Source organism: Rhinoderma darwinii, chromosome 6 (genome assembly GCF_050947455.1).
Source record: "Rhinoderma darwinii isolate aRhiDar2 chromosome 6, aRhiDar2.hap1, whole genome shotgun sequence".
Classification (NCBI taxonomy): Eukaryota; Metazoa; Chordata; class Amphibia; order Anura; family Rhinodermatidae; genus Rhinoderma; species Rhinoderma darwinii.
The window spans coordinates 106,604,172-106,621,865 of record NC_134692.1 but is presented as its reverse complement, the minus strand read 5'-3'; the positions used below and the strand labels follow the sequence as shown (position 1 = coordinate 106,621,865).

The 17,694-nt window shown below is 40.5% G+C and overlaps 1 protein-coding gene across 2 annotated transcripts in view; it reads right to left on the bottom strand.

Annotated features, from left to right (window-relative positions):
• Positions 1-2,823: 2,823 nt before the first annotated feature.
• Positions 2,824-17,694, bottom strand: part of USP7 (ubiquitin specific peptidase 7) — a 61,303-nt gene continuing 46,432 nt past the window's right edge. Inside the window, exons 14-31 of one of the 2 annotated variants that reach the window (XM_075830085.1) lie at positions 17,408-17,552; positions 17,088-17,218; positions 15,847-15,981; positions 14,151-14,252; positions 13,238-13,349; positions 12,781-12,873; positions 12,615-12,682; positions 11,898-11,998; positions 9,517-9,670; positions 8,481-8,548; positions 8,038-8,146; positions 7,877-7,954; positions 6,953-7,053; positions 5,998-6,097; positions 5,771-5,890; positions 5,549-5,620; positions 5,079-5,169; positions 2,824-4,112 (exon numbers count right to left, since the gene is read on the bottom strand). In XM_075830085.1, coding sequence (XP_075686200.1) covers positions 4,006-4,112; positions 5,079-5,169; positions 5,549-5,620; positions 5,771-5,890; positions 5,998-6,097; positions 6,953-7,053; positions 7,877-7,954; positions 8,038-8,146; positions 8,481-8,548; positions 9,517-9,670; positions 11,898-11,998; positions 12,615-12,682; positions 12,781-12,873; positions 13,238-13,349; positions 14,151-14,252; positions 15,847-15,981; positions 17,088-17,218; positions 17,408-17,552 — 1,887 coding nt within the window. In that variant the 3' untranslated portion in view covers positions 2,824-4,005. The remainder of the gene's footprint in view (positions 4,113-5,078; positions 5,170-5,548; positions 5,621-5,770; positions 5,891-5,997; positions 6,098-6,952; positions 7,054-7,876; positions 7,955-8,037; positions 8,147-8,480; positions 8,549-9,516; positions 9,671-11,897; positions 11,999-12,614; positions 12,683-12,780; positions 12,874-13,237; positions 13,350-14,150; positions 14,253-15,846; positions 15,982-17,087; positions 17,219-17,407; positions 17,553-17,694) is intronic. The other variant, XM_075830086.1, reaches the window with a different exon arrangement.

Genomic DNA, 17,694 nt, shown 5'->3' with positions numbered 1-17,694 from the left:
ATCCATAACTTCTTTTATTTTTCCGTTGATAAAGCCTTATCAGGGCTTGTTTTTTTTTTTAAGAATGAGTTCTATTTTGTCATTTCACCATTTATTCTACCATGTAAAGTACTGGTAAACGTGAAAAAAAAATTCTCTGTGGGGTGGAATGGGGAAAAAAAACCAGCGAATCCTCCATTGTTTTTTGGGTTTTCGTATTTACGGCGTTTACCGTGCAATTAATACGACAATGTACTGAGCTTGGTTCCGGTGCTGTATAAATGTACAGAGCTTAGTTTCGGTGCTGTATAAATGTACTGAACTTTGTTCCGGTGCTGTATAAATGTATTGACATTACCAGGACTTAAAGAGGCTCTGTCACATTATAAGTGGCCTATCTTGTATATGTGATCGGCACTAATGTAGATTACAGCAGTGTTTTTTATTTAGAAAAACCATCTATTTTCACCAAGTTATGACCTGTTTCAGCTTTATGCTAATGACTTTTTTTTAATAGACAACTGGGCGTGTTTTTACTTTTGACCACGTGGGCGTTGTGGAGAGAAGTGTATGACGCTGGCGAGTCAACAACATAGGAATTATATAGCGACACTTGGACGAGGTGAACAGTTTTTTTTTGTACCATATCCGGGATTTGTGGACAGCGCTGTAGGGCTGCAGCATCTGGTCTGCAAGGTCCACCCCACCCATTAATTTATTGTAATCCCGTATGCAAACAGGCTTCCAGACGGTACGACCTGTCCCGCGTACAGGAAAGTGGCTGCTGCCGTCTGGGTGAATCTATGTTAACATGAGAACATCCCTAGTCACGGAATTTGACAAGCAGCAAGTCCTCATTACAAAGTACCCTGATTTCCCCAGCTTTTAATTTTTGGTTGACCAGGGACTTTGGCAGGCCTTTTTGATTTCGGCATATGGTGCCACAGGCCAGTTTTTTTTTTTGCAGACAGGCACCTGAAGAGTGGTACGCTAGTCTAGAAATTACGCGCATACAAATTGTACACCTTATCCAGAAGAGGGTGCAAAAGGTCCCAGACAATTTTTCCACTGCTGTTAAGTGAAGGGGGGCATTCTGGAGGGACAATTTGGGAGTCTTTCCCTTCATACACTTTGAATTTGTGAGTGTAACCGGAGTCAGTTTCACACGGCTTATAAAAATCGGGCCCTCTTATTTGGCAAACATTGCCTGAATTGTATGCGGCCTTTGAAAGGGACCGGAAACTCACCCACCGCAATATTTTTCGGGGGTATATGTATCCGCAAACTTCCCATTTAAAAAAATGTAAAAGTGGCCGAAACTTTAAAAAGCCGGTCATGGCGGGGGTCACTGTGGGTTGGGCAAAAGTCTATTACCAACAAAACGAAGGTAGCACAGTACATAGGGGTGTAGTACTGAACATCAGATGTCCAATAGGAACTAATCGTGGGTTTCTTAACCAAACACATGTTCAGTAGGAAGGCCCAAAATTAGAAAATGTCTGCCACAACTACTGGGCGCCACAAACTACTTTTGGCGTAATAAGATGTGGGGTGACTGGCGATAAATTGAGCAGCATATAAATTGGTCTGCTCAACCATCAGGAGTAAGAACTCCTCTGAAAAGATTTTTTTTTAAAAGTCCTCCTCCCTAAACCCCTCGGTGCTGATTTGGATGCCCGTCAGAACTAAATTCTGGAGGACACAGGGTGTATGACTCCATGGGCACACAATCGGGGTCAACGGCACTAGTGACAGGTGGACAATCGTTCCTGCGGCGCCTTGGCTGTGGCTCCTCATCACTAGTGCTAGTGGACGATGACAAAACAAAAAATTGCTCATCAGTCTCACTTGCACTTTCTGTAACCGAGCAGATCATGGCGTAGGCCTCATCTGCCGAATAGACGCTGAGCCATTTTATTACTATAAACCTAACCCTAACTATTTCTAACTAATTGCCCCCCCTAACGCCCTACACCTAACTTATGCTACCTAATTCCCTACGCCTAACACTAATGAACCCTACTAAACTCCAAGTGCTATACTATATCTATATATATATCTAAATAAACAAATATAAAACGCCCCTACTACACTAACCCTATAAACCTAACGCTGATAAATGTTCTTTAACACTAGCCCTAACTAACTATGTCTAACTAATTGCCCCCCTAACTTAAAGGTGTGGGAGGGGGAGAATGGGGTACTGAGGGTGATAAGTATCTTTTTTTTTTTTTCACCAAAGCACACAGCTTCGTTCTCAACGATCTGACATGAATGAGGAGAATGGAGCGGTTTGCCCTGCCTCACAGCCTTTGCATGCTTCGATTGGTCAGTCAAATCTGCCTGACCAATCACAGCAATCGCTGTGCAGGGACCACTGTCATTGGCCCCTTGACGGCTCCCTGTGAGCCTCAGCTGTCTATGACAGCTGTTGCCAGGTACTGGTCACCGTGTAAACACGCACGGTGACAGTTTAACTGCAGGACGGCTATATCCATCCTCCTGCGCGAACTAGCAGCTGCAGAGGATGGATATATCTGTCCTTCGGCGTTAAGAGGTTAAAAATCCTAATCTCTGGTGGAGGGATTATCTTCTAATGAACTCCAGCACCTTCCCCTCCATCAGAGAGCAGTTCTGACTGGTCACCAGTAGCATAGCTGTACTGAAGGAGCTTTAATCAGACAAGGCTGCGTTCTCACTTTGCAGTTTAAGTTTTCTAGTGGTATTTTACTTTTATCTTGAAAGTGGACAATAAAAAAAAAAAAAAAAATGACTAGAATAAGTTCTGATGCAGCAGATCGCGCAAAGTAGCGTTCACATTGTATATCACTGACAGAGACAACATTTTTATAGAAAACTTTTATTCAACAGACAACATTTTCCAGCAAAAAGGCAATATACAGGTAGAGTTGTACACTGCTGCTAACAGGAGAAAAAAAAAGTAAAATTAATTTGAATGGCTGTAACCTATTTACCGCACTCAAACTAGACACGCTTCTGTCTTTGTGTCATGGGGTGGAAAAAAAAAACCAAGAGATGAGGGGGAGGGAGAAAAGCAAGGGAGGAAAAACTGGAATAGGAAATAAAACTACACACAAGAATATCAACATCAGTGAAAGACTGAGACTCAACCAACAATATGAACCTCCATGTGTTAATTTTTACATGTTCATTAAATATACATTTTAGGTCTGTAGTTTTTGTACAAAGTTATCCTACTAAACACTAGTGAGCATGCCCTCGGTGCTCAAGGCGGTTAATGAAAATGGTGTTTTTCAATCAGCATCAACAACTGTATATACACAAACGTGGGTATACATAGAATTTGTATTATTTTTTATTTTTCCCAAGTCTGGATGTTTTTCTAGATTGCAAAACAGGCAGCAACAGACACCTGGCTTATTCCCAGCAACTCTTATGATGTAATCTGGCGGACCTCTTAACAAGACAGACATCTTTTGAAGGTATTGTGCGGTAGGTATTTGATTGCCAAAAAAGTGCCAACAATGTACACAATGAAGTAGAGATTGCTATTTATCGAGGTGAGGGTTTCTGAATTAACAAATGCACAAAGATGTAATTTAAAGGGAGCAAACTTGTTGTGAGTGTAAACAAAGGAGTTACTTGCTGCAATGATAGTAGAATAGAAACACCAGCTGGCGTGCAGCCAGCCATCGTATGCCTCATACACTATACTCTATGAACAATTTGGACCAAATCCTTTGTTCGACTAAATTTACCCCACGATCTCCTTTCGGTCTAGCTTTACAGTTACCATAAAATATTACATTGGCATTCAAGCTTTATAAAAAACACCTTCATTTTCCTCAAAAAGGGCAGTCAATAGATACAGAGAAGCCAAACGGAACAGCCTCAACAAAATAAAATTAACATCAGCAGCAAATCTTCTTGCTGTAGATTTCAAATATAGTGCACGTGTACCAAAGTTCTAGCTTTGTTAGAAAGGTGCACACACACACGCACACTTATATGTCCCTTGGTTTGGATAAACTTGGTTACGGTGAGTCAGTTATGGATCTTAATTGCTTTCTCAAGGTATGTGTAGCGGCTTCTCTTTGGAGCTTTATTGAAGTGGTCAAGCCCTAGCCAAGGCCTTGGATGGGACATGTTGCCTAGAAAAAGATTAGAAGTCAATATTAAACTCTAATTCAATGACCAGCATTAAACTAGGAATAAAAACTGAAAAAATCCTGGCCTTTTTTTCCCAGAAACAATCCAGCCCTCATCTAATTTACAGTGAAATGGACTTTGTAAAATATTTTACCTTCCTTGCCCACCAGACACATTTTCCCCCATGGCTTCTCTACAAGGAAGTTACGGCTTTCATTGCTTGGTGCTATGCTGTTCCGCTCTATGCAAATTAAAGATATGGCAAGAGACTATTCACCGGTCACAGTCGGCCACTCTCCAGCTTGAAACGTCAGACAGGAAGGCTGGATTAGTGTCTAACGCTAGAGGGAGCAGCACATTGTTTACACTGAAATCTTAGCAGAGATGGCAGCCATACCTTGCTGTGACATGGGACTGCTGGCTCCAGCTATAGTAAGTGCATGTAACAGCCTCTAACATAATTACTACAAATAGTAGCAACTATGACTTTATGGATCAACACTATGTTACGGGTAAGACCTCCAGGCTCATTTGGTCAGTAAGACATGGAGACATTTGTAGAGTTAGTGTAATCCATCTATTAAGTTCCTCAAAAAGCTAAGAATTAACACTTCTCCGCAGTGTCGTAGGGCAAAGCTTACCTACATTAGCCCACGTAGTAACTTACTAACATAATGGTCAAAACGTACATGGAAAGAATGCTGAAGAGTTTCAGATCGGTCATAACATTGACAGGAGTTGATTTCAGTGGAAAGGTGAATGTGAAATACATCAGTGTAGACGCAAGCTGCTGTAACCCTTACTATTGTGGCTTTAGTACCCATTTTACTGCGCCTATAATCACCCTGAAAGAGCAACTTTTCTAGCATACAACTGGTAAGCCATCAAATTAATATTTTTTCTCCTATTGACATATATTAAGATATATGCACTTTAGCACAGACTTCGGGTACAGTTCAGGGACTTACCAGGCTGGGGCTCAAAGTCCTTTAGGTTCACTTCATAGTCCTCCTCATTTATGTACTGATGCCGGCCCATCATTACAATTGCAAACTTGAACTGTAAGAACAACAAAATAAACTAACTTTTTTTTTAATGTTCCACAAATGTGTTACTTGTATCTGATGTATGTTTTATTGTAATTAACATCTGTATAATACTATATAACAGTGTAAGACCACATAGAATTACATACTTGTAAGGGTGCCCATACACTATGCGGCCAAGTTGTGGGAATTGCAGCGCTGCAGAGAACCATGAGGCAAAAACTGGTGAAGCACATAAAAACTATGTGCTTCACCTGTGCTTTCCGCAAACCTGCGTGTGGTTTGTTGCTGCAACTCTGCCGCAACGTGTACGACACCCTAACACAGAGCACTAGAATTACGTGGTATGCAAAGACTGGTGCACTCAGCTATGATTTAACATCCTAACCCACCTTTTCAAACTCTTTTTCTTGGATTTCCAGCATGGCCTGAATCCTCTTCATCACCTCTCTGAACGGCTCACCCTAATTGAAAAAATTTAAATCAAATCTCTCAAAGAATGAAGGTCAAAAAAGCAATTAGTCATGAAATACATAAAGCCATTAGGGGTAAATGGATTCTGCACTAACTGTTGCAAAAAATCTAACATTGAGAATTGATAAACTGCAACATACCTGTTGTATCCTAAGCAAAAATGGAATCCCAAATGTGCCAAACACCTCCTTGTGAAAGTGTGCAACAGTAATCAGCATTTCGGTTTCTTTATCTATGTCCACCTGGTCCAAAGGGATTTCCTAGAATTTAATAAAATTGGGTAGTATAACAACCTCCCATACTTTTCACATTCGATTGCAGAAAGTAAGAATTTCTGGGAGTAATATTTTGATGTAACAGAAAATACCTCTATTCGAAAAGTTCGACTTGTAGCAGGGGATAAGCACTCTAGTAGTTCCTCCTCCTGATGTACCCCAATTATCTTGTAGCTTACGATTTCTAGCAGCCTTCAAGATAAACATAAAAGTCAAATAAGTCATCCACAAAGGTGGTATAGCTCTTACCCTTCCCCGGCAATGACCTGCCATACACTGAACTGTGAATACCAGGGATAATGCACATTCAAAAGGTGACAACTTAAGAGAACCTGTCTGCTTTCTTGACATATCGGTTTTCGTAAATACTTGTATTCCTCAAATCAAAAATGGATCAGATTTTCTTTGAATTCTGCAATCACTTTAAGGCAACACAAGGATTGGTGATCGCAATGTTACGCTCCTACATAGTTAACGTTGTCTCGTTGCGACCTGCAAAATGCCGCAACAGAAATCCAAACCTGCTGTATTTCTGCATGACTATATTCACTATCATTAGGTGCGACTGGCAGGGCAACATTTGCAATCTTAATGTGGCGGGCAATAAGACGCCATGTAGCACTAGCCAAATCCTTCTGGAAATAAATAAAAACACCTATTCCCTTTATCAACAGTGTGTCCTTACAAATCTGACAGTATCAGCGGGAAATGTCAGATTGACCAGGGGAATGGTAACAGCCAGTTATCAATATATTTATACATTTCCCGGAAGAATGGCACACAACGCAGAGTTCTAGCAAAAAGGATGCGCCAGCATTGCAACTTCATAGAGAATACAAATATTGAAAAGATAAAGCAGCAACTAAACTGTGAACCATCAGTTTTGCAATGAAAGAATCTAAAGTGAATTACAGCGTGCAGAAGATAAAATAGTAATAATGGGACATAATAATGGCTAGGTTTAAATAGCACAACCTGTGTTAGTCTGGCTTTGTCCACGCTTTGGGGGAGAGTTAATGATTAAAAAGAATGCACTTCATCATTTACCTCAATTTACCAGATCCCTTATCAGAGAGTTCAACAGCTCTTTTACATTCTTCTAGAAGATCTCTTACACAACCGTGCTTGTCTGGGTATAGTGTTATTTCCTGTATATAGGTAAAAAAGAAATAAAATGGATAACAAGAACAGTAATATTAACAGTCGGCAAGATGTAACATTCTGCACTACATTGGTAGCGGTGGTGTCCTATCCGTTCAGAGCATCCAAATTATATTTATAGTTTTCTCTCATTGCAACAAAAATAACCGTTTCTATAGGAAAGCTGCCTTTCCTGAACTTTTCACATATATTTACATTGGGTTTCATAATAGCTAGACTCTTTCTTGACTTATGGGCCTCACACATGAAAAATCCATGGACATGGATGAATACTGTGATACACAGAACCCACAGCAGAATTGAGTACTTGGAAAAAGGAACTTTTCTACACGTGCACTGTACTTTGCTGTGGAGTTTAGGTCTGACCGTAACCCAATTGTGTACTGTTGAATACTGTAGTAGATCTGAAGCAGGGGTCATAAGCCTTGGATCTGTGGAGATATTTCAGGGGGGCGGGCCCCTCTCATGAACTTGAATGGGGAGAGAAAAAATATAAACTCTAAGCTCCAAGTGATAATTGGCAATACCTAAAATCATGAATTTAGGCCGCAAACCAGTTATATTACCAGTGCCTGTCATTTTGGGACCAATACATAATATCCAAATAGATGTTGCAGATCACACTATTCTGGAAAGAGGTTCATAACCTCCAGCCTTCCAAAGGGGTCCAAGGCGTAAAAATGGTTAAAAACCTCTGTAGACCTACACCCCACGTATGAGACCCATTAGAAAGGAATTAGCCACCTAGAAGTTAGCAAATACGCAACATTAATTCTGACCGCAGAATGATCAAGCCAGTAGACTGCTTACCTCTTCTCTAAACTGGCTATTAAGCCATATACATTTGAAGCTCCTCCTGTTTTCAAAGTCTGTAATTTTCATTTTAAGCTGAAAGGGAAATAGAAACAGTCACAGGAACTACCAGCATTCTAGGACAGTAGAACATTTGTCTCTTATATACGAGCGCGTACCTGCTGATAATAGAGTTTCTTGGGCTGCCTAGGCTTGAAGAATTGCAGAAGATCCCGTAAAGTTCCTTCATAATTATGCCTAAGAGGGTTTCCAGGGCCATCTCTGTAACTATAGATATTATATAAGCTGTAAGTTCTGTATCAGCTCACAAGAACGTGACGTAAAACATCAACAGGTTAAACCTCTGCATCATCCACTGCCTTAGCTGTTAAATCTCAGTCTCTTCATTATTTAGTAAGATAAAACCATTAAATTCCCTTATGTAGTATACTAGAATAAGAGAGAACACATACAGGTGTCATGAATGGACTACTCGCCAGCCTCTGCATTACAAAAGGTAATATGACCGATATGAACTGCATTTATAATAACCCGACGAAAACTGCTTAGTCAATCGTGTCAACCTTGTAAATATACCCAGCTTGGTGTACAGAACGCTCACCCTTGAGATTTGAAGAACTGTAGAAGCATTGGGTCAGTGTTGAGTCTTTGTGCAACAGTCTTTGCAACCTGAAAAACAATTATAATATTAAAGATTTTACTTCTCAAATTTTGCAATCCATGTTAGTGTCTAGAGAGTTAAAAGAATTGTACCAGAATTGACAATCACCTGTCCCGCAGCATAGGAGATATTCGGATGATCGTTGGGGGCCCCACCGAACCCCCAGATCCTCCTCACTGCACAGCCCCCCCCCCCTCCGCAGTGAGGAAGACATTGAATGGAGTGGCAGTTGAGTATGCGCCCGCCGCTGAAATGCAACATCTATGGGACTGACCGAAACAGCCGAGCAATGTACTTGGCTATTTCTGGCATTCCCGTAGAGTTCCCGTGCACACTTGACTGCTGCTCCATTCAATCTCCTCCTCACTGCGGCAATGAGAAGGAACGGTGGTTCGGGGATCAGTGACTGTCACAGCGATCAGACAATTATCACCTAGGCCTGCATGTTTATGGGGAAGACATGAGATTTAGCTGTTGGCCCAAAAAAGCATTCGGCCAACTGCAATCTTATATCTATAGTCAACTTTAGGATTGTGAAGTCAGATTTCCAGAATTTGAAATCTCTCCACAACTAATAGGTGTGTGGGCACTGCAAGACTTGGAAATGGATATTTTGTTAAGTTTACAATTTTAATGTGATCTTCTCCCATCACCATGAAGAATTGCTAATGGATTTGAATATCAGACAACGGGCCAAAGACGCCGCTGCACAGAGGGCCAACATCTAACTACAGGATGCCAAATTAGCATAAAGGCTGCAATTTATTGGCTGAGATGAAGTCCTCTGAGGCAGTTCGAGCACCAGCTGGCTGGTTTTACTTTGTGCATTGAGTTAACGTTGCCTGCCAAGGTGATAGATTCTCTATAAAAGAAGGCCTTGCTGAATTTTGCAGTACTACAGTTAAATGAATTCTCCGAGAATACTTATTCTAATGAAGAAAATTTGCATAAACATGGTAAATAATTACATACGTACATGAGAGTAATTCATTCTGTTAGACAGAGTAACAACGAATCCTGGATCATTAGGAATGGTCTTGTCACAGAATATTACATCAACACGGTGATAAAGGTCTCTGAAGTATTCCTTAGCAGTCGCCAATTCACTGTTCTCATTCTCTGGGTCATCTCTAAAAACAAGATCAGAATAAAACAAGATCTGCATATTCTGGTCTTAGGAGTCCAGTGGGCGGTCCTGCACAGTGATTGACAACCTTCTATATATAAGTTTGAATACAGCGATAACCATCAGTGATAAGAACCACCCACTGGACTCCTAGGCCCAGAATGAGCAGAGGTTTAATTGAATAAAAATAATACAAGTTCTACTGAGTTTCAGAAATAGAAGTAGGGTGCAAGTCCTCGCTAGACACGTGACCAGTGTCCCAAATTTTTGAAATGTATCCCCAGACACGAGGTAGCACTCCGTAAATAGTGAAAAAGTAAGGATCGGTTTATTCACCAACCACGACGTTTCAGCTCTACTCAATGGGGCCTTTCATAGCGATCGCTCTCAATCTGCTAAGCTCCACTTGCCATATAACGTGTTGTCCCCAGATTTGTCTGCATTTTAAATGTGATGGGTTCCCTTTAAGTGCCAGCAACATTAGACACTTACTGCTGGCCTGTAAATATATATTGACAAAGGCTATTCCAATAACGTTGTTCAGGACACAAAATAAGACCACTTTCACATCAGTATTATGAGTCCGTATTTGTAAGCCAAAACTAAGAGTGGGACCAACAGAGAAGCAGTATAACTGAAAGATTTCTCCCTTGTGTGTTTTGGAACCACTCCTGGTATTGGTATAAAAATACTGAAACAAAATATTGACGAAAAAAAAAAAAGCTTACGGCTATGTTCACACAGAGTATTTTGCAGGCAGAATTTCTGCCTCAAAATTCCGTTTGGAAGTTTGAGGCAGTTTTTCCTCTCCCTGCACGCCAATCTTCGCAGCGTTTTTCGCCCGCGGCCATTGGTCGCTGCGGGCATAAAACGCTGCGAAATACGCTTTCTCTGCCTCCCATTGAAGTCAATGTGAGGTCAGAGGCGGAAACGCCCGAAGATAGGGCATGTCCCTTCTTTCTCCAGCGAGCCGGTTTTACTGCTCGCGGGAGAAAACCGCCCCCCCGCCTCCCATTGAAATCGACGGGAGGCATTTTCGGGCCGTTTTTGACGAGCTTTTTGGCGGGGTTTCCGCGCCAAAAAACTCAGCGTGAACTTAGCCTAAATAAGAGGGATCAAGTACCCATAACCCTGTGGTTAGAAAATATAGGTCTAATCCACTTTTAATTCTATTTAAACATGTACAGTTTATCTGAACAGCCGATATAGTTATATGCAGAGTATACAAATTAACATGGGAGAACATGACATATAAAAAGGTAGTGCTCCTGATATATGGGTGTCTGGACAACATGTGTTTACAAAGCAATTCATAATTATAGTTTAAAAAAAAAAAAAAAAACTTTTTATCCTACAGCAATTATTGCCCAATATATCCCTTACAAAATTGAGCAACTTCCCGAATCCAGTAAGCCACAATTAATGCATGTATTATTCTCATTCACAATTATGGAAATTTTCAAGCTCAAGTTTTCTATTATAGGAGCTCAGCTGAAAGTCAACCATGGATTGATTCCTGTATCAACCAGCAGAAACCAAAAGTCAGCTTTCAACTATAAGGCTGGGTTCACACGACCTATTTTCAGACGTAAACGAGGCGTATTATGCCTCGTTTTACGTCTGAAAATAGGGCTACAATACATCGGCAAACATCTGCCCATTCATTTGAATGGGTTTGCCGACGTACTGTGCAGACAACCTGTCATTTACGCGTCGTCGTTTGACAGCTGTCAAACGACGACACGTAAAATGACTGCCTCGTCAAAGAAGTGCAGGACACTTCTTTGAAACGTAATTTGAGCCGTTCTTCATTGAATTCAATGAAGCACAGCTCAAAATTTACGGCTGTCAGAGAAGCCTCGCAAAATGCGGAGGAGGAGCATTTACGTCTGAAACGAGGCAGCTGTTTTCTCCTGAAAGCAGTCTGTCTTTTCAGACGTAAAAGCCAGTTATCGTGTGAACATACCCTTATACAGACTAAAGTAGAGCAAATTCATGATCAGTAAGACAAAGTGTTTTAACGGCTACTCGGTTATGTAAAACAAAAACGGTCTTCAATAGTGAACTGAAGCTAAAGGCATGCTACTGGCAGTTTGAGATTTGTAGGTGGACAATTGAAGTAAAAGAAAAACAAAAAAAGATAAAAACACAACTAACATTGAAAAATGCACACTAATCCTCATGGAAAGGGGAAGAACACATCAGGCTGTGAATATATGAAATGTACTCACTTTTGGAATACTATAATGTCACCATCCATAAGCTCATCAAGTGCTTTATCAAGGGACACATCATAGTCTTGAATGCGTTCTGTTAAATTCGGTTTGACTTCCTGCAATAGGAGAAAAAAAAAAGGTGGTAAATTTCACAAGCAACTTCATACAGCGGTAGAGTAAATGACCACCGGAGCCTATATGTAAAGCTTTTTAAATCGCTCCTAATATTGAAAAATGACTGTGTGGCTATTTCTAGTTATCATAAGAACTGGAGAGATTGGACAAGTAAAAAATAAAAAAATAGTGGGGAGCAGACATTTTTCCTTTAGTAATTTCACTGAAGAAAACTACATTGAGGCTCTTCACAACTTTAAGGGGCAAGTTACAGAATTATTAAGCATGCTGCATTGCCGCATGTCGAGAAGATATACTTCAGGTTCCCAGTATATTTTATGGGCTTAAGGTATTGCTTTAAATCCGGCCATACTCATCAGGTCTGCAAACAAGGCATGTACTGGTCCCTGCAGGAGAAGTGTTGCATTACATGGCATAGGAAATTAATATGCAACCATGCAATACATGATCTTGTCCTGGAGAGGGAGACACACACTTTGCAGCAGCTCTCTGCTCTATCTAATAAAACAGGTACAATTCAACACTTTAAACAAGGGATAGTGTAACAAAAAGGTGTTACAAGAAAATACAAGGGGCAGCATTTTAACGTCCGTTTACCTCATAGAGGATAAGGTTCGTTCCTTGCGGAAATCCAGCTCTCTCACACATAACTGGCAGTAGGTCACCTGTTTGGGGGAAAAAAAAAGTAATAATTATTTAGATGTAGGACTACAAGAGGTCATCCATTAAAGTATTATTGCCCTCCGACATGCAAACAACTTACGTATTTTACAGGAAATTGGGGTGTAGATATGTCCACAGTAATTTAAGCTTCGACTTTTTGGATCGTACATCTTTAAAAAGAGCATTACATCATCTGTTGAAGAGAAAGCTTCAGTAAGAATAAGCTGAACACAGAACTAAGTGCCTAGATTTCTGTGGTGGAAAAAAAATGGGAAAATCAAGTAATATAAGCAAGAAATAAGTCTGGAAATGTAGATTGTGGTTAATATTGGGTCTAACAATGACATACTGGATACTTATACAGTATGTCAACATTAAGGTAATAAATACGTTATTTTACTGCATTGTAAAGAAGTCAAAACATATTCAGATTGGAGTTTTCATAAGTGAATCAAGGGAATAAAACCTAGCTGAAGCAAAACCATGGATAGAATAAGCCCCATCCCCAAACCAAAAAGGTTACATGTAAAGAGAAGTATTTAGAGAGGATAGCCTACACTTACGATCTTTGTCAAACTTGGGAAGCGTTGCCCCACTAGCAGCCATTTCTGGATCTACAGTTTCCAAAAAGATGGTCCAGGGATTTTCATTGTCACTCAACTCAATCATCTACATGATAAATATAATGTAGAAATACAGCAGAAAGTAGTTATTTTCAGCCATTCACAGCAGCTAATTTTAGAAAAAAAAATTGTATAATATAGATAAATGCTCCATATATAAAAAAAAAAAACAAAAAAAAACATTCATTGTGGCATTGACAATGTGACGGACAGTGTTCAGTAATATAAGAATTTGTTTACTCCTTGTGTAGACCTTGGGGAGCGTTTGAGATTAACAGCAAAAGGGGATATGTCCCAGAAAGCTTCCACATTTAGATGTACTTGTTTCATTATAACCATTGATGGCTTGTCGCTAGGATCAATGTCCAATTTGTGGGGCTACAACAGCTGTGATCCCCACAATGTGGCAGATGCGACAGGAATCCCACATCTCACTTCTGCACGGCCTGTTTTTTATTTTTATTAAAAAGCCACATGGTCGACCACTGACTATAATGAGCCAGCAATTTGGTCTCCAATAGAAGTGAAGCAGAGCGAACAGGAGCTTAAGTGGCCACTTCTACTGATGGGTAGGGATCACAGTAGTCAGACCTCCACCCGATTGGCCAAGTAAAATACCAAGTCACTTAATAAAGGCTCCGCTGAAGGATCTATGTTATATTCTAATACATTATTATATTTGTAAATATGCATATAAAAATACGAGCTTGACCTTACTGGATCACTGTAGACTTGGTCTAGGAACTATGGAAACTATAAAGTAGTTACATTTAAAACTACCACACTAACAACATTCAGCAAATGAATCCAGAAGAGAAGTGAAGGCTCTCATATATTGAATATTTACAGTTTTGCTGCAATCCGCTTCATAATCCAACATTGCTGGCCGTTTTGTTCCATTACTCCGAGCTTGCATTGGCCATAACCGAATTTGGTCCTGTGGAAATCCCTGCAAAAGGTAAGAAGTGTTTATTGTGAAAACCGGACTAAACTAAGGCCTCATGAAACACGAACGCACATTTGCATCCGCAATTCATCCACATTTTTGTGGATAAATTGCGGACCCATTCATTTCTATAGCCCCAAGCACACGACCGTGGTTTTCATGGATCTGTGCTGAGGCTGCAAATCTGTAGTGCAAAAACTCAGGACAAGTCAATTTACAGTCCAGATTTGCGGGTTCACACTATGGGTTAAACACATTTTTTTGGGGTTGATTCATGAATCGTGATTGACACATGGATGCACAACCAAGGTTTTTTGTGGTGCAATGGAGGCCTAAATTGTGAGATAAAGAAATACTAAAAGTAAAATTATTCATAAGCTTGTCACACAAGTGTAATTGTCAACACCTGCAATACTGATCCGTAACATGGACGACTTTGAATCAGTATTAGGGTATGTGCACACACACTAATTACGTCCGTAATTGACGGACGTATTTTGGCCGCAAGTCCCGGACCGAACTCAGTGCAGGGAGCCGGGCTCCTAGCATCATAGTTATGTACGATGCTAGGAGTCCCTGCCTCTCTGCGGGACAACTGTCCCGTACTGTAATCATGTTTTCAGTACAGGACAGTAGTTCCACAGAGAGGCAGGGACTCCTAGCATCGTACATAACTATGATGCTAGGAGCCCGGCTCCCTGCAGTGTGTTCGGTCCGGGACTTGCGGCCGAAATACGTCCGGCAATTACGGACGTAATTAGTGTGTGCACATACCCTTACAGATCCGTATTACTGATGGACTGTCTTCTAGGGAGATAGATCAATTACATAAGACAGCCCTTTTGAAAAACGAATGCAACGCTGATGAACTAAGGTTACAATACAGATCGCATAGGGACCAAATTTAGTTGAAAATAATTTATACACCCATATGAATTGCCACATTTATTAACATTAGCTCCGTATACGGCCTCTTACAGGGCAGTATTTTGCCTCAGCATTTGGAAGCCAAAACCAGGAATGGATCCAAATCGAAGCAGTGCAAATCTTTCCAATGCGTTTATGTTTCACTCCTGGTTTTGGCTTCCAACTACTTTTGCAAAATGCGTGGAAGAGACCTTAACAAGAAAAAAACTAAAACGGATGGAATACGGAGGTGAAATATGCTGGCATACATAACCTGCTTGTCAGGGAGAAGTCTCCATTAGTCAGAAGCACCAAATTCCCTGTGGCTTTCCAGCTTTCTAACTGGATTGTGCATGTGTGGAGTAGTTCTGATGCTGCCAACAATATAGTGGGATATTGGACAACAATTGACACTTTTATATTAGGGCATCTAAAAGCAGAGACACTTAATATTTATAGGTTTTCTAAATTTAATGAGAAATATATAACGGGACATTTTTAGCACATGCCAAGCAATTACCAGAGATACAGAAATCAGCAGTAATCTGAAAAACAACATTTAATGAAATATGTGAGACATACGTAGAAAGTAACTCAATGCTGAACAGCAGAGAGACTATTCGGAGATCTAGGACTGACAAGAGCCACCAGTTAGCCAACACAGGACACAGAAAACCTCAGATTTGCTTACCATAGTTTGTGAAAGATTTTGTACAAATTCGGCAAGTGTGGAGTTTTTTAATACTTTGAACACAGTGTATTTAACTTTTTCTTCATCATACATGTCATTGCCTTGGTGACCACAGAACTGGTCCTCTGCGACAATCTGAGAAAGTACAAATTTTCATTACATTTAAAACTTTTTACAAATGACGCTCATGCTCCATTATTTTCAGTTACGCCTTCCCCCAACACCACCTACACACAAATTGTGCGGGGATTAACAGAGATTACATTCTTTTAAAGGGGTTGTCTTCTTAAGAAACCCATAGTCTAAATGTCCACTCGGGCAGACCCGAGCCCTCAATATATTTATTTAAATGGCCAGTATGTCATGCTGCATGTCCGGGGTTAAAAGCTGTCTTCCATTTAAAAAATAAAATATTTTAAGGATTTCCAACATTTTAACACCATTATATATCAACCTGCTATCCTAGAACTTATAGTACCAGCGGAACTTAATGATGATGTTGGTCTCTACTAAGAGGAAACTGGCAAAAACAAGAGCTCAACACTATTAGTTCAATTAACTTTTTACCATTCCAATCCCCATTCTCAGGATAATACTGCGTGTTCAGGCAAACATGGACACTACATTTGGACCATCTACCTGCAAGTGCCCAGTAGTATCTTCATTGTACTGAACAGTTATCTGTCTTGCTTATTAATATGTTGCGGTCAGTTAGCAGGGAAGAGTCAACCGAACATTGTGAGAGTAAAGCCTCTTTTACACAGGCCAATGATCGGGCAAATGAGCACTCATGACTGCTCGTTCCCGATCATTGACCTGTGTAAACAAAGCAACGATCAGCCGATGAGCAAACGCTCATTCATCGGCTGTTCGTATCGCTTAAGCAGCAATAAATATCGCTGTCGACAGCACATTTTCCTGTGTAAACAGGGAGATGTGTAGCAGACGTTATGGGGACGAGCGATCGTAGTAATGATCGCTCGTCCACAAACTTAACCAATCATAGCTGCTTGTGAAAGGAGCAAACGAGCACCGAACAGCAGCAAGTCTCGTTGGCCGCTCGTTTTCACGGACCACATTGGCAGGTGTAAAAGGACCTCTACTCTCAAACACAATACACAAAACTTAAAAGTTGTGTTAACACTTAATGGAGTTGTAGATCGGACATATTGTCAAATAAATGTTATGCGCTTCACAACGTGCACTGCAGGAGCAATTTCTTAAGAAAACTGCCAGCTCACCTGAACTTGCATGTAAAGATGAGCTTCCTGGCGCTCTTTTCTCTTCTGAGCCTCTATACGCTTTTCTTCCTGTAGTCGCTCTACAAGCTGCTGAGGGATGTCATGATCTGTGACAGCTTGTAAGACTTCGTCTGAAATGGAGAAGAATAATCTTTTAGCTTTCAATGCAAACAGTTTAGAAAATCTTACTTATTTTAGTGCCACTAGCTTCTATACCTGAACACATTCATTGCGGATGACCACCTATGCTCAATACGGAGTTCCAGCTTGTATATTCAATACATAACGAACATGAATGTAAGTTTGAGAGAAACACTTACTCAGCTTGGATTCCCTGATGTAAACCAGCATGTAAGCATTTGTACAGTGCCGCACAGACAAGTCATCATCATGACCTCCATAATTATGCTCAATAGCTTCCTCCTTTGTACATCTTGACACTACGTCATCGTCAAACTTACACCACTGCAGGGAAAAAAGTAAATGTGAAAATAACCAAGGGTAATAAAGATATTGACAGGAGCAGCCAATCAGTGGCTCAGCAGTGACTATGCTAACAAAAACAGCACAAGACCGCGGAGGCCAGTGATTGGCTGCAGCAATCACA